This window comes from Mauremys reevesii, linkage group 7 (genome assembly GCF_016161935.1).
Source record: "Mauremys reevesii isolate NIE-2019 linkage group 7, ASM1616193v1, whole genome shotgun sequence".
Taxonomy (NCBI): Eukaryota; Metazoa; Chordata; order Testudines; family Geoemydidae; genus Mauremys; species Mauremys reevesii.
This window is the reverse complement of record NC_052629.1, coordinates 43,202,919-43,218,466: the sequence shown is the minus strand read 5'-3', so window position 1 is coordinate 43,218,466 and position 15,548 is coordinate 43,202,919. Positions and strand designations below refer to the sequence as shown.

The following is a 15,548-nucleotide window of genomic DNA, read 5'->3' as shown; positions in this document are numbered from 1 at the left end:
TTAGAATTAGTGTGTGGAATGAATATTTATCCCCAACAGCTCATTGAATTTCTTCTGGTTATGAATCTATCATATCATCTTTTCATGCAAGTTCAGACATTTGTAGTAGTTGCTAAAATGCCCTTTCAGAATGGATAAAGGTGACTGTATGTTACTATTCTGGACAATATCAGTAATGTGTTTGATAAATGGTATACAGTATTACAAGCTTCAATATGGGATGTTTGTCAAGGATAAATGACCTGACATGATACATACCATAACTAATTATAGCTATTTGTGGAAAATGTCCCATGCTTTCTATAAATGCATTTTCTGGTTGTTCAGAATACCAATATCATTTCAAAGGAAGGATTTTAATTGCTGCTTTTTCCATTTCGTAAAAGCAGAGGAGCTTCAGAAATGCTTTCCAAAACTGTTTCCATAACCTAATGTAAACGTATTCTGTCTGTAATAATCCAATAGAACTACTTACTGTAGATCTCAGAAAATAGTAAAAGTAAAGTAAGCTAAGTAATTCAGTTGTGAAATTGGTGAATCACTCTTATGACTTGAGTGGACCTTAATGGATAGCCTTGTCAAAGTGCTGAGACCATGTTAGCAGGCCACTGCAGAGCTAGATGATGATGCAGCATATCTGAGAGAATGGACATCTATTCTGTTCCCAAAGGACATCTATTCTGTTCTCAATCTACATAGAGAAGAACTATACAGGAAATTTAGTTTAGTAATTCAGAAATGCATTTTGCCCACTTTGCTGCATCTTCAGTTCAAAACAACTGTCTTACTAATGATGTAGTGGAAAAGGCTACATCAGATTCAACTCAAGAAGTTCAAGTGGCCAAAGACGCAGATCAAAGAACTACAGGATTCAGAACTCTTTGGCTACAGATGTTTCTTCAAATGGTTTAATCGTTTCATTCAATTTATGGGTACATCTTAGAAAAAGAACAGAAATCCACGGTGTCTCCACACCTTGAATACTGCATGCAGTTCTGGTCAGCCCATCTCAAAAAAGAGATATTAGAATTGGAAAAGGTACAGAAAAAGGTAACAAAAATGAGCAGGGGTATAAAACAGCTTCTATCTGAACATGCAACTGTTTTTATCTTCAAGTTTATTGGATATCCAAACAAACCATTTGGCTAGCATTTTCTCATTTGGCTATTAAGTGTCCTTGATGATCCAACTAGTGTGTCTTTTTGGAAAAAATATTTAGTACAGCAGGAGATGCAGGAGGACATAACTCATACTTAAAATCCAAAATAATATAGCATTTTGTCTTTTTCAATCTGCTTTGATTGGTTTGAAATAGAATACTAATAGTAATTCATGTAAAAAGCTACTTTGAATGCTCTCAGCAGTACATTCCAAAGGTTTTCCAATGGATTACTTTATGTAGAGTCCACGATTAATAAAAGGGCTTTTGAACCTAATGTTTCACATTAAGTGAACTTCTCTGCTTTCTCTACAAACTCTTAGAGCATCTAAAAGACTCTTGGATCATAATTTGCTGCCCTCTAGGACTAATTTTTGAACCCATAGACTAGTCTGGTCTGCTTGCTATTTGATTCTTCGTCTTAGATGCACAGGTATATAAGTGAGATGCTTAGAATGAAAGTTTACCTATGTTAAATGTTAAACTTTCCATCACTGCATTTTGGATACATGCATAATAATGTCTCAATTATTTTGTAAATAAGTGTACTGTTCTATTTGATATAGTCTTAATGCTTTGTCTTGTGGAGTAACCCTGTCCATACCCACAGCTCTGCCAATGTACCTCAACCCTGACCTGTAACAGTCTTTCAGTGCAAGTCCTGGACCTCATTGAACAAAAACTGCCACTTGTGCTGAATTTTGTGTTGGTTTTGTCATATAAATAGACATTCACTTGGATGAGCTTCCCCCTTCCATATTTTTTCCTCTTACATTTTGCCATGCAGGGCCAAATGAAAAAAAGATATTTCCCTGTCCCTACCTGCCCTATAGGTCAGCTGAAAAGATGAAAATGGTTAAAAGAAGTGAAATTCCCAGATAAGATTCCAACATAGGAGATGAGAATAAATATTAAAAACATACAAGGCTTGATTTTCAGGCACTTGTCTGTTGATGTGCAAAAATGCATGCCATGTACACATGTGCCACCACAAGTGGCACCAGGCTTTTAATTTTTAAAATAGACATGCATTCTTCTCTGACTGCTGGTCCCTATGTGTATTCCATCGTGGGTACATATGCGCCCAGAGCCAGATAATATTGAAAGCAGTGTCTATGGGTCTGCACATACACCCTGGCTCACCTCATGCCTCCAACCATGGAGATAAAGAGCAGGACAGACCAACCACCTCCCCAGTTCCTTCTCACCGCAGTATGGTCTGGGTTGGAACCTCAAGTGCCCAAAGTTTCAGCTTTATTCCTTTATCCATTAACATATTTAGATATCTGTAAATAGTTTTTAGAAGTTTTAGAGTTAAAAAGTTGTATCTGTTAGTTTTATAGTTAGCCTTCTCAAGGTGAGAACCCCTCTCCCTCCCCCGTACCTTGTTTTTGGTACTGGACTATCCCTAGGACTCTGGGCTTCAAAAATTGTGCTTCCGGCCCATGATCCTTCTTGGTCAGTGATGACCACCAACACTGCCTTGGGGAAGCCCACATAACAGTGAGGTGCAGTATCTTGCATTCATTCCCCAGCCATACCCAGGAAGGGCAAGAACTTCATTTTAGGAAGCACCTAATGGAAAAGGCCATGGGGCCATAATCGGACCCAGGCTGGGGTAACCCCATACATTGGTCTGACTAAGCAAGGAGTGCATCTCCTGCCATGAGGTCCAAACTCAGGAGCCAGAAAGTCTATCCCCACAGATCCTTTGGCGGGGCCCTGTTGGGAGAGCAGGGAGCTTTCTCATAAGCATGAGACTAAATCTTCCTTCAAATCCACTTTGAAGAAGTTGGATTCAGCCCTTTCTAAACTGAGCAATTCTCTAAGCTCAGCCCAAGAGAATTTAGTTCATCCTAAGTCTCAAAGTCGTGACAAGAAAGCCCACAAGCTTAGGGCTTCATTGGCACTGGATTGCAATCTGGTGGCACCGGTACCTCCCAAACACAAACACTGAGATCCACTGGAACCAACGAAGCGTGATCGTCAAGAGCCTCAGTTACCAACAGTACCACTAAGGTGGTCTCTGTAGTAGCAGCCTATGTCAGACACTGTGGTTTCACCATCTTCCCCTACTTCAATGATTAGCTCATCATCTCCACGCCAGAATACCTATATGTCGACTTCGACAATGCTGCAACTCCTCTCCTCTTTGGGGGTCAGCATAAATGCCGAAAAATCCATCCTCAGCCTTATGCAGGCTTTAGACTTCATCAAGGTGTCCTTAAATTAAATCACAGCAAGGGCTTATCTGCTGAGGGACAGGTTTCAAGCTAGGTCATAAGCAACCCTTGAGTACCTGTCAAGATTTGTATCTCTGTCATAGGTCATATGGCTTCATGCATTTACGTCACACAATTGACAAGACTCCACCTTTGTTGCCTACAAGTGTGGCTTCAAACAGTGTACTGACCAAACTGGCAGTTCATAAACACCATAGTGACTGCCTGCCAAAGTGATATTGTGCCTGTTATGGTGGAAGAATCCCCGCCACATATGCAATGGCATTCCCTTCCTTGCTTCTGCTCTGGCCAGGGCAACCATTACTGACACATCGCTGTTGGGCTGTGGCCCACATATGGACAAATGTACAGCCCAGGCACCTGGACATATCGAGAGCCCAGGATGAACATCAGTGTTCTGGAGTTGCAAGCAAATCAGAGGGCTTGCAAAGCCTTTTTCCCATTCATTCAAACTCACCATGCCCTCATAATGTCAGACAACATCACAACCATCTTTTACATCAACTAACAGGAAGGAGCGTGAGCCGTCCCCCTGCATGCAGAAGTGGTCAGTCAATAGAACTGGTGTGTTGGCAATCAGATTACCCTGTTGGCAGTTTACCTTCCCAGGAACCAGAACATGCTAGTAGACTCTCAGCAGATACTTTGCTGTCTCACAAGTGGGAGCTACATAACTTGGTGGTGAACAATATTTTTTCTCTGTGGGGACCCCCACCAGGGAACTGTTCACCCCCAAACAAATAGGAAATGCTACATATACTGTTCTAGAGGAACCAAGGTTGCCACTCACAGGGCAATACTCTATTTCTCCCAGGTCAGACTATCTGAACTATGCCTTCCCTCCGCCACCACTCCTGCCTTGAGTTTTACACAACATTTGACAGGAAAGGTTATGAGTTATTCTCTTTTGCCCTCAGCTGGCCCAGACAGTTTTAGTTCATGAGCCCCCTATTCAGGTCATCTTGGACACTGATCATTATACCAATATTTCCCAATATCCTGACCCTGGGGAATAGCAAGATCAAACATCCCAAACCATGTCCGCTTTATCTCAGGGCTTGGTTTTTGGGTGGACAACATCCCTAGAGTGATAATGTTCTGAAGCTGTGGAGAACATCCTTTCTAACAGTAGGAAGCATTCTACTAGAAAATGTTACCTATCTAAGTGGAAGCATTTTTCTATCCGGGAGCATCAGAGATGTATACCCCCAGAAGCTTCAGGTATTCCTGTTATCCTGGACTATATTTTTTCCTTCAAGACAGCAGGTTTGTCCATCAGCTCCTTATGGGTCCATTTGGCAGCAGTCAGTGCATACCATACACCTTTGCATGGCTACTCAATTTTTGTGCACCCAGTAACTAGCAGATTCTGGAAAGCCCTAATCTGAACCTTTCTGCCTATTACAAAGTCTGCTTCTCAATGGCTTCTCACTTGATTCTTCTTTTCTCTGTACTCACTAAGATTCCATTTGAACCATTAGCTTCTTGTTTCATGTCTCCCCTATCCAGGAAGCTTGCATTGGTGGTAGCCATCACCTCAGCCAAAAGGGTTGGTGAGCTTGGGGCAATGATGGTGGATCGTCCTTACATTGCATTCCATAAGGACGATGTACCATTACATTTACATTTACACCCTAAATCAGGGGTTCTCACAAGAAATTTTTTGGTGGCCTTAGAATGTGGCCACCAACTCTTGCTGGTGGCCACTCTGACAATTTTTCCTAAAATACTTACTTAACTTTAGGAAAAACAAATAAATATGCATATATACATGTCCAAATCATTGTAATTTATTTGTGTAGGGTTTTTTTTCAGACTCAATAATAAAAATAATGTACAGTTGTCTCTATTCTTTACTAGACCTAAACAGAATAGAAACAAAATAAGGTGCCTTACACATTCTTCTCTTTTCTGTTGTTTCGGGTTTGTTTGTTTTTTATTTTTATTTAAGACTGACTAGCCAGTAAGTCTGCTCCTGTGAAAACTGATATTTGTAGGTTTGTTAATATTGCTTTTCACAGCAGACTTACTCACCCCTGCCAAGCCGGAGAACAAATTAAGCTTTGAATTGGAGAGGTGGGTAGGGAGGCAGCAGGGACCATGGGCTGGGAAAGGCAGCGGGGGCTATAGGTGAAGGGAGGTGGGTGAGCCTGGGGCTGGAGCCCGAAGCCCTGTGACTGGAACCTGAAGCCCCATGGCCAGAGCCTGCCACCAACGCCCTAGGACTGAAGCCGGAAGCCTGAGCTCCACTGCCCTTGCGAAAGGGGAGAACTCACACTGGCTGCCTGCTATGCTGGTGTTTGTGGCTCCAGAGCGGGGCAGGGCCCAACCCCTACTGGTGGCCCTGGGGAAGGGGTGAATGCTTCTGTGTTCTTCCCAAAACCACATGCACCCTCCAAAGAAAGGAGGCTCCTTCCATCCGTGTTCAGCAAATCTGAGCCTTTTACCTGCAGAGAACAAAACAAATCAGAAAGTGTCCCATTTTGCTCTTGTATCAGCGGTCTAATCTTCCCCCTCCTCATTCCACAAGAACGCCAACAATGTCTATGGCATCACTTCAAGAGCTGTCTCTGCTTGATATCTGCAAGGCAGCTACATGGTGCTCCATCCACACATTTGCAAGACACTATTGGTACAGGCCTTCTCCACTGATGTGCATTTTGGAATGGCAGTCCTTCACTTGCCTCAGCCATCTACATTCTCGCACCCTTCTCCTATTTGAGTACTGCTTGTCAGTCACCCACAGTGGAATACACCCAGGGACCAGCACTCGAAGAAGAACAGAAAGTTACTTACCTTAGTAACTAGAGGTTCTTTGAGATACATGGTCCCTATTTGTATTCCACTATTTGCCCTCTTTCCCCTCTGCTTCGGCTCTTCTTTGATTCACGGTGGAGGTGGAGAAGAAACTGGAGAGGCAATCGGTTCATCCTGCCTTTTACCTCCTGGACTGGAGGCACAAGGTGAGCCAGGGCATATGTGCAGACCAAAGGACATTGCTTTCAAAATTCTCTGGCTCCAGGCACATGGAGCATATGTGTACTCATAATGGAATGCAGATAGGGACCATGCATCTCAAAGAACATCCATTTACTATAAGGTAAGTAACTTTCTCTTATGGATTCAATCTTCTTGATTTTTACATGTTTTTGAGGCTAGTACGCAGATATGTTTGCAGATATAGGGGAAGATTTTCAAAGGCACAGGTGCATAACTCCCATTGAAAGCTAATGAGAGTTAGATGCCTAACTGCTATTTTTGTCTTTGAAGATCTCCTCCCTCTCCACCACCACCCCATAGTCAACAGGCTGGCCAGTAGAGTTAAGTAAATGTGGACAAACATAACAGTATATGCCACTCTTCAGCTTCTAATTGTTCCTTCATCTTCCCTTCTCAAGAGCCCTTCTCTAAATCCTGTTTTAAAATATCACCTAAAAAGTTGTCATTTATTATCTATGCCTCTTAAATTCTTTCTCTCTCTGATGTTCTGCAGTCATTCAGCATTGTATATAACTTCTTTATAGATCCCTAAATAGATTACTAATTTAGGTTTTTATTAGTTTTATTAATTATATTATTAATTCTATAAATAATTTTTGTGATGCATTTTATGACAGATGTGCTGTAAAATAAACGTTTTATTATTATTGTTATTCCCTCCTGGAACTATGGGCAAGATGACAGGAGTCTGGAAATTTTGGTTCAACATCAGTGATTGGGATCACATATAACCTACATTCTTATGAAATGACATGTTTCTATTTAGAAAGCATCTCTCATACTTGGGAGGTGCTCCAATGGCTATATGTGTGCAGTCAGTACCTCACAGGACAAATAGAAAATTAGCTAAGGCATAACATTCATGCATGGTTTTCTAGTAATGCAGTATATTTTTGTGAAAACTAATCATTCTCTTATGAATACCATCAATACATTGATTAATCATAAACTTGTTTATACATGTACAGCAAAATTTATCCTTTGAAGTGCATGGAATGTAACAAGATAAATTTAGTCTATGTTTCTCTTGTTAAGAAAGCTTCTGTAGTTATGAAAGAAGGGTAGTGGCAATTTTAATAACTTTTTTTAGGGTGAATTTATTGCATTAGTAACAGCCAAACCTCCAGAGGTCCAGAAGTTTGGAAGCACCTTAAAGGTTCAGCCATGGTTTTGAACTATTAGAATAAATACCCCTAATATTTATCCAAAACTTTGGCGTGGGGTCCTATCAGGCTCAATCCAAGCAGGTTTCTCCTTTCAAATCTTGCATCTTAGAACAGCATATAGTTTTATTGAACAGAGAGACTGTAGATTTGCTGGACCTCATCACTTTATTACAGTACGGAGTCAGTGTTGGGAAAAGAGGGTTAATTAACCAAATTTTTACAAAGGTTTGAATTAGAGTTGGGAGCTATTTCTTCTTACTCTGTAAGAACCAGTTAATCCATCCCTATTTTAAATCCTCTTTCAGACCATCACTGAAATTGTCAAATGTATGTGTTTAAAAGGCCTGTTTCTTTGTTACTGTGAATCTTGTAGGGAATGTTTAGGGCCATAAATCCAGTTACGTGATTAAGCGTTCAAATAACTTGTAAACAGAGGTTTATTTTTTCATTTATATCTTCTTTTTTTGGTCAGGTCTGCACATTAACAAAAGAAGATAACCGTTCAGTGGGGGTGATACCGAATGATGAACAGCTACATGTGTTGCCTCTTTACAAAATTTCACAGACAGATGAATTTGGCACCGAAGAGGGACTGGAAGCTAAGATAAAAGCAGGAGCAATACAGGTGCTTACTGCTTTTCCCAGAGAAGTACGGATGTTAGCTGAGCCACTTAGAGCTACAAAGAAAAAGAAGCCAGATACAAAGAAAACTCAAGTTGAAAAGCAGACATTAGCAGATAAGAAATATTCAACACCAGCAAAGCAGAAAAATGGAGCTCCTGAAAATCTTGGTAAAACTTCACAGTATTTAGGTAAGTGACACTTATACTGTGCTATGTGTCTTATCTCATTTACAAAACCAGTTGCCTCCTCAGCATTCACTTTTTTAGAAATATTTGCATATTACACCTTCTACAGACTTGTGGAGGAGTCACTATATTCAGATATTTTTGCAGAAGGGAGCAGGTGATCACACAAAAACTTATGCATAGTACTATATTGTAAAAATTATAGATAATGATATGGTGACAATGGAAAGATTTCAGAGTTTGCTTATTCTAATAATGACCATAGGAAGATCTTGAAATGTTACTTCAGGGCGAGTTCTCTAAATGTCAGTCATTTATACAAAGAAGTACAATGACTGTTTCTCCACATTTTGTGTGGCAGCTTGTTTGTGATGTTTTTCTCTTCATAAGGAGTATGAATTGACTATAGTTTTCTTATTTGCATCACTTTGATTATATGGCTGGTGCAACAAAACGAGTGATTTGCAAAAAGAAGTCAATTTTATCAAATTAAAGGTAAAAGTTTTAATATTTCTCGTTCTAATTTTTTCCTTTAAATACTGAGAGTAAGGGAGTGGCAGAATCTGATACTGGCTGAATAAAGCACACTTAGATTTTGCTTTGTATTATAAAGAGATACAAATGAGCACATCTCTCTCTTGGGAATCTCTGATCTCACTTTCTGCATTGTAAATGTGGCATAACGCCACTACGCTCTAAGTTACTTTAGATTTACACTGCTTTATCTGAGATAACAGTTTGATACTGAAACTCCCCAGCCACAGAGAGCGGGACCCTCAGGTGGAGGACACTGAGGGAGATGTATTCAGAGGGCTCAACGCACTGCATAAAGCAAGCCACAAAAAGACGATGCTCTGTCCACAACCAGGTGACAATACCTGCAAAGCGGGCCAGAAAGGCTAAAAAAAAAATCCAAAAATAGCAAAAAGGAAAATAAAAGGCATAAAAAAATCTAAGAGGTAGTTATCCTCTGATGAAGGGTACGTCTACACTGAAATGAAAACGCATGACACCAAGTCTGAGAGCCTGGGTCAACTGACTTAGGCTCAGAGAACTCAGGCTGCGGGGCTAAAAATTGCAGTGCAGGCACTCAAACTCAGGCTGGAGCCTGGGCTCTGAGGGTCTGGCTATACTGCAGTAAAACATCTGTGGCTGGCCCATGTCAGCTGATTCGGGCTCATGGGGCTATAAAATTGTAATGTAGACTTTTGGGCTCAGACTAGAGACTGGGCTCTGGGACCCTCCCAAGCCCCATGAGCCCAAATTGGCTGACATGGGCCAGTTGTGGGTGTTTTATTGCAGTGTAGATGTATCCTCAGACACCTCCTCCTCCGAGGAAGGTAGCTCTCAGATTCAGGTTCTGAGCAGGATACAGAAAAAATGCAACAAAGGTGGGCAGGGGGTTGCCCTGAAGTGTTTGAAACCATAGGTAAAAAGGTTGCATCTACAATCCAGATCCAACCTGAGCAAGTGATAGTGGGCAAACCTAACGGCTGTCTAAATCTTCACCAGAGACAGCAATCCCATCAAACATGAGTGAGTGTTAAACAAAATCTTGCATCTCCTGGATAAAGGAGAATATATAAAAGGTCCCCTCTGAAGAAAAATTCTTAGGACTATACTCCATTTTCTTGATTATCCAGAAGTGTACAAGGTGGAGGGATGGGGGTATCGAGCAATCTTGGATCTCAAGCAGCTCAACAAATGGATGAAGAAAATTAGATTCCAGATGGAGACCCTAGCTTCAACAGTAGCATCCCTGTCTCGAAGGGGACTTCCTTGCTTTATGGATTTAACAGATGTGTATCTCCACATTCCCATGTGACCATGCCTTCGCAGGCTGCTGAGATTTGCATATGGCACAGTCCTATCAGTACCAAACTCTCTTATTTGGCTTTCATTGGACCCAGGCTCAGGGTCTTTACAAAGGTGCTGGTGGTAATAATAGATAGACTCAGGTCTCACAGCACTCACCTGTATTCCTTCTTAGAGAACATCAGGATTAGAGCTCCAACCCAAGCAGCACCACAGAGTGCCACAATTTGGACACTGAATCTACTTCAAGCACACGGATTTATGATAAATACCAAGAGCAGTTCCTTGACTCCCTCCACAAAGATAGTTCACTTGGGAGTTGAAATTGACACTTCCGTGCCAAAGGTCTATCCATCACCGGACAGATTCCACAAGATCCAGAACCTGATATCCGTCTTGGTAAAGAGAGCAAGACTGGCCATAGCTCAGTGTCTACAGCTACTGGGCTTTCTGGTTTTGTGGACTCACCCCATGGGTGAGGTCCCATATCAGATGCCTGCAGATTTTTCTTCTGAAGGTATGGAACCATTCACCAGCATGCATGCAGGATTGAGTACTGGTCCCAAACTGAGTACTGGATTCTCTAAGATGGTGGACAGATCCACAGAATGTCCACAAGGATTTTTCCACATGCCTTCCAGACTCACAGGTACTCACAACCAATGCCAGCTTGACAGAATAGGGAGCGTATTTCAGGCACAAGACAGTGCAGAATACCTGGAACTCCAGAGAAAGGTACTAGAAAGCCAATCCATTGGAACTCGTAGCTACCAAGCTAGCCTTGTGAAAGTTCCTGGACTGCCTAAAGGGTGAACATGTTCTATTCAAGTCAGACAACATGACTACTGTGATTGTATATCAACAACCGTGGGGAAACAAGGAGTGTAACTCTACACACAGAAGCAGTGGAGATAATGGAATGGGCAGAGAGGACTCTCCCTTCCATAAGAGCAAGACACCTAAAAGGAGAACTGAATCAAAAGGCAGATTGGCTCAACAGATGCACAGCTCAGAATGGTGCCTAAATCAGGAAGTCTTCACTGTGGTTTTGCAGTTCGGCCTTCTGGCAGTCAACCTGTTCACCAATCGCAAGAACAAAGGGCAGTTGAAGTTCCTCACCACGGAAGTAGATCCCAAATCCCTGGGGACTGATGCTCTTTCACAGAGATGGCCACAAGGCCTGCTATACACATTCCTTGCCTTTCCACTTCTAGAAAAGATGATCCAGAAGATAAAGTGAGAAGGCGCAAAGGTGATAATGCTAGCTCTGCACTGGCAAAGGAGACCAGAGTTATCCAGTCTGATAGAACTGAAATGGGAAACACCATTGCAGCTAGGGGTGAGACCAGACATCCTTTAGAGAGGCTCATTCCACCATCCAGACCCAGACTGTCCACATCTGACAGCCTGACTATTGAGAGGGAAGTGTTAGCCATGCTAGACTATCCTCCCAAGTGATTGGAACTGTGCACTCCTCAGGCAAGCTCAGTTGCACAGTGGGTTAGTGGACTTTCTGTCCTCCACAGAGGCCTCCTTTGGTAGAAAGGTACTGCAAATAGTGGTCCAGTAATACCACTGGCATTTTGGCAATTAACCCGGGGTGCGGGGAGGTGTCTTCCCTATCTCATTCTGTTTTTCTTATTCCTCCCTAGTTCTTTTCACTGCTTGATACTTCCCATACATATCAAAATGGTGGGAGATGTTGGGCTGCAGAATAATCACTTTCTTACCTGATAATTTCCTTTCTGCTAGCAGCATCTCCCAGAATTCTACCCTCCCTGGATGGCTTTCTAGTCACGGAACAGTATTTAATGTGGATAGTTATGCTTGTAGACCATAGTCTACTGTACAGTTTATTGGTTAGCATTGACGTTATTGTTATTAGTTGTATTTACAAGTTTTTGCATAGCTTTGGAATGAATCATCTGGCAGCTGGCTAGAGAAGGAGCTTGGCTAGCATGGGCTGTGCTACAGCTTTGAACTGCCTCTGGAAACTACACTGGAGGGGAATAGCCCATATGTAGCAGCATCTTCCACAATTCTGATAGCAGACAGGAATTTATCAGCTAAGAAATTTACCAATCCTCACCTGAAATATTGTGTTTAGTTTTGATCACACAGTTTAAAAAAAGATACAGCAGAAATGGAAGGGGTTCAGAGACAGGGAATTAGAAAATTATTAGAAGCATGGAAAAACGTCCCCATGAGAAGATAGCAAGGATTGTCTCTGTAGTTTAGAGAAGTGACATGACAAGAGTTAGACAAAACAATGAATGTTACAACGCAAGCAGCTCAGGTGCTCCTGTTTAATGTTTCTCATAATATAAAAACAGAGGGACATTTAATTAAATTGAAAGGTAGCAAGTCCAAAACTAATAAAAGGAAATACTTTTTTACATAATGTATAGTTAACTTATGGAACTCCTTGCTTAAGGTATCATTGAGGACAAGATCTTAGTCAATTTAAAAGGATTAAAAATTGATATGGAAAATGAGAACAGCCACTATTACATTAGATGGGATAAGCATTTTATCTAAAAGATACAAACTCTCATGTTTCAGGACACATGAGGCTGACAACTAACAGAAGATGGTACAAGGGTTAGGAAGAAATCCTCCCTGCCCACAAGCTGGAGAATGAGGGAGTAACCTTTTCACCATCCTTTCCACTATCAAGTAGTTGCCACTGTCAGGAACAGGTTACTGGACTAAATGAATCACTACTCTGATCTGATACGGCAATTTCTATGTTCCTAAAAATATTAAGGAGAGTCCCTGAAGCTTGGCACTAAAAATTACACTCTTTCCCTAGAGAGATTTTAATATACCTGCTGGATCATTTTTCCTGATTAGTACATTGGATTATTTCATTGGTTACTTAGTTGGTAGTTTGGTTTTAGACTAATTATTTTACATTTTTCTACCTTACTTTAAATTGCATTAGCCATCTGCTGGCCCAGCTGCCTAAGAAATACAAATCCTTTGGAACATGGTTACCTTTTTCCTTATTAACTTTGTCCCCAGTTTTAGTTTTGTCCACAAATTTGATTATCTTGTTTTTGATGGTTTCCCAGGTCATTTATATGTTATGTACAAAATGCATCCTCCAACTGACCGTGGAGGTGCCACCAAACTTGTAATCACTACAACTACTCTTTCTCTCCAGCACCCTATTTTATTTCCAGTTTTCTGATATTTTACTGTAGGTTATACCTCAGAAATTAACTGCTTTCTCAAATACTTTTTGACATCTGTTATTAATCCTGTGACTCTTCCATTTCTATCTGTCAGCAATATCTTCAAAGAACTTCAGCAGTGTTAAAGATAGCTGTATATCCAAATTTGTCCACTTTAATTTTAAGAAAACTATATGAATATATTATTAAAGAAGCATTTAATCAAGTTATGTTTATATAGTGAGAGAGTTCCATTTCCACTTCAGACTATGATTTGCCTATAAAAATCAAGGGCTAGATTCCTTAATGCAGATGAGCTGTACATGGAGCAGTAAGATGATGAGAAATGGGAAGGGTAAAGATAGCTTTAAGCAACCATTATAGTCTCTTGTTTCTGGAGTTGGCTTGGGACTGGGCTGGTGTCTGATGCACACTAGAGTTCTGTGAAGGCTGTTCAAACTTGGTTGCCCCTGGTTCCCACAGCCAGGGATCAATGAAGTGCCCAGGCCACACACCCTATGCCAGTGGCCGAGCAGGGAAGGATTTAACCTCCCCAACAGCACAGCTATCAGGGGCGGCTCTAGCTATTTCGCCGCCCCAAGCACAGCGGCACGCTACGGGGAGCACTCTGCTGGTCGCCGGTCCCGCGGCTCCGGTGGACCTACTGAAGACGTGCCTGCGGAGAGTCCGCTGGTCCTGCAGCTCCAGTGGTCCTGCCGCAGGCGTGCCTGCGGATGCTCCACCAAAGCCGCGGGACCAGCGAACCCTCCAGGCAGGTCTGCGGGAGGTCCACTGGAACCGCCTGCCGCCCTCCCGGCGACCGGCAGAGCGCCCCCCGCGACATGCCGCCCCAAGCACGTGCTTGGCATGCTGGGGCCTGGAGCCGCCCCCGACAGCTATGCCACTAGGAGATTCAGAAAGACTGTTAAGGTAGTTTTAGGATGCTGTGCAGGACTGGAGCAACAACAAAGCAGTTTGATCATACTGTTTAATTGGGCTCCAAGAGTACGGTATGTCATTAGAATCAAAGCTAGAGGAAAAATTGAAAAGAACTGGGAAGTGATTAATCAAAGGAGCCAGAGAATGGAAGTAAGCCAGCTACAGACTTTAGAAGCTGGTTAATATTGCTCTTTCACTTCATTGCTGCTAGATATTCAACTGCAGCCAGCTGGAAGCAAAATGAAGCCACAGCATAATTCAGTCATGTAAAAGAATATGGGATGTATTCACCAGCCCCCATTGGTTGCACAGAACTTGAATGTTTTGACCTTTAGCTCATCTACGAGGCCCATCTCTTTTCCTGGGCTTTTGTAACCAGGTGAGTTGAGGGATATATGTGGTGTCTATTGTGAGAGGCTTGTATTTTATAGTGGATTGTTTTTAGAGAATTTATAGTCTGTGAATTGAAGTCAATTTGGATGCACAAATTACTATTGCCACCCTTACTTCTGCACTACCTTCAGAGCTGGGAGGCTGGAGCGTGGTGGCTGCTGGCCAGGCATCCAGCTCTGAAGGCAGCATCCTCCCAGCAGCAGTGCAGAAGTAAGGGTGGCAATACCATACAATACCATCCTTGCATGCCATACCATCGCTCACTGCTGCCTGCGCCAGGCCCCCCGCTAATCCCCCTGGACTCCGCATCCCCCTGAAGCGTGAGGCCGCCCAAAGCGTGGGGCCCGGGCCAGTCACCCCGGTCCATCCTATGGACGGGAGGGCTCTGCTTGGACCTGTTCTGGGCACCACCAAAAATTATACAAACCTGGCGCCTATGCCCTTAACTCCATTTAGCAAAGGCCTTTTCTTTTTGGTTTGGGAATACAATTCTTCATAGTCTTTAGACTTCTTGGCCTTAGAATACAATACTCTGACTTTATCTCATGCTACTTATAATCAGAGTGCCACTTGATCATATTTATTTCATTTTTTTTACCCCTTTATTCTCCTCTTTCTTCATTAAGTAAGTCACTATAAACCTTTTATGGGGAAAATGAATGGTAAATAGTACAGTACTTTTTTCAAGTGTTTATTAAACCATTAAGATTAAAGCTCCCCTTTGATCTTAGCTCTGCTTTTTTTTTTCACTAGAGTACCCACAAATAACTCATAATATATCTTCTCTTCCTATTATAAAATGTATTCCTGCTTCTGAAGTGCCCATGGAGTGATCATGACAAATTTTT

The 15,548-nt window shown here is 42.0% G+C and overlaps 1 protein-coding gene across 4 annotated transcripts in view; it reads left to right on the top strand.

The window, feature by feature from the left end:
• TET1 (tet methylcytosine dioxygenase 1) overlaps positions 1-15,548 on the top strand; it is a 124,579-nt gene that overhangs the window by 103,950 nt on the left and 5,081 nt on the right. For all 4 annotated transcript variants that reach the window (XM_039481019.1, XM_039481020.1, XM_039481022.1 and 1 more), the window contains one exon: positions 8,041-8,380. In XM_039481019.1, the coding sequence (XP_039336953.1) occupies positions 8,041-8,380 (340 nt within the window). The remainder of the gene's footprint in view (positions 1-8,040; positions 8,381-15,548) is intronic.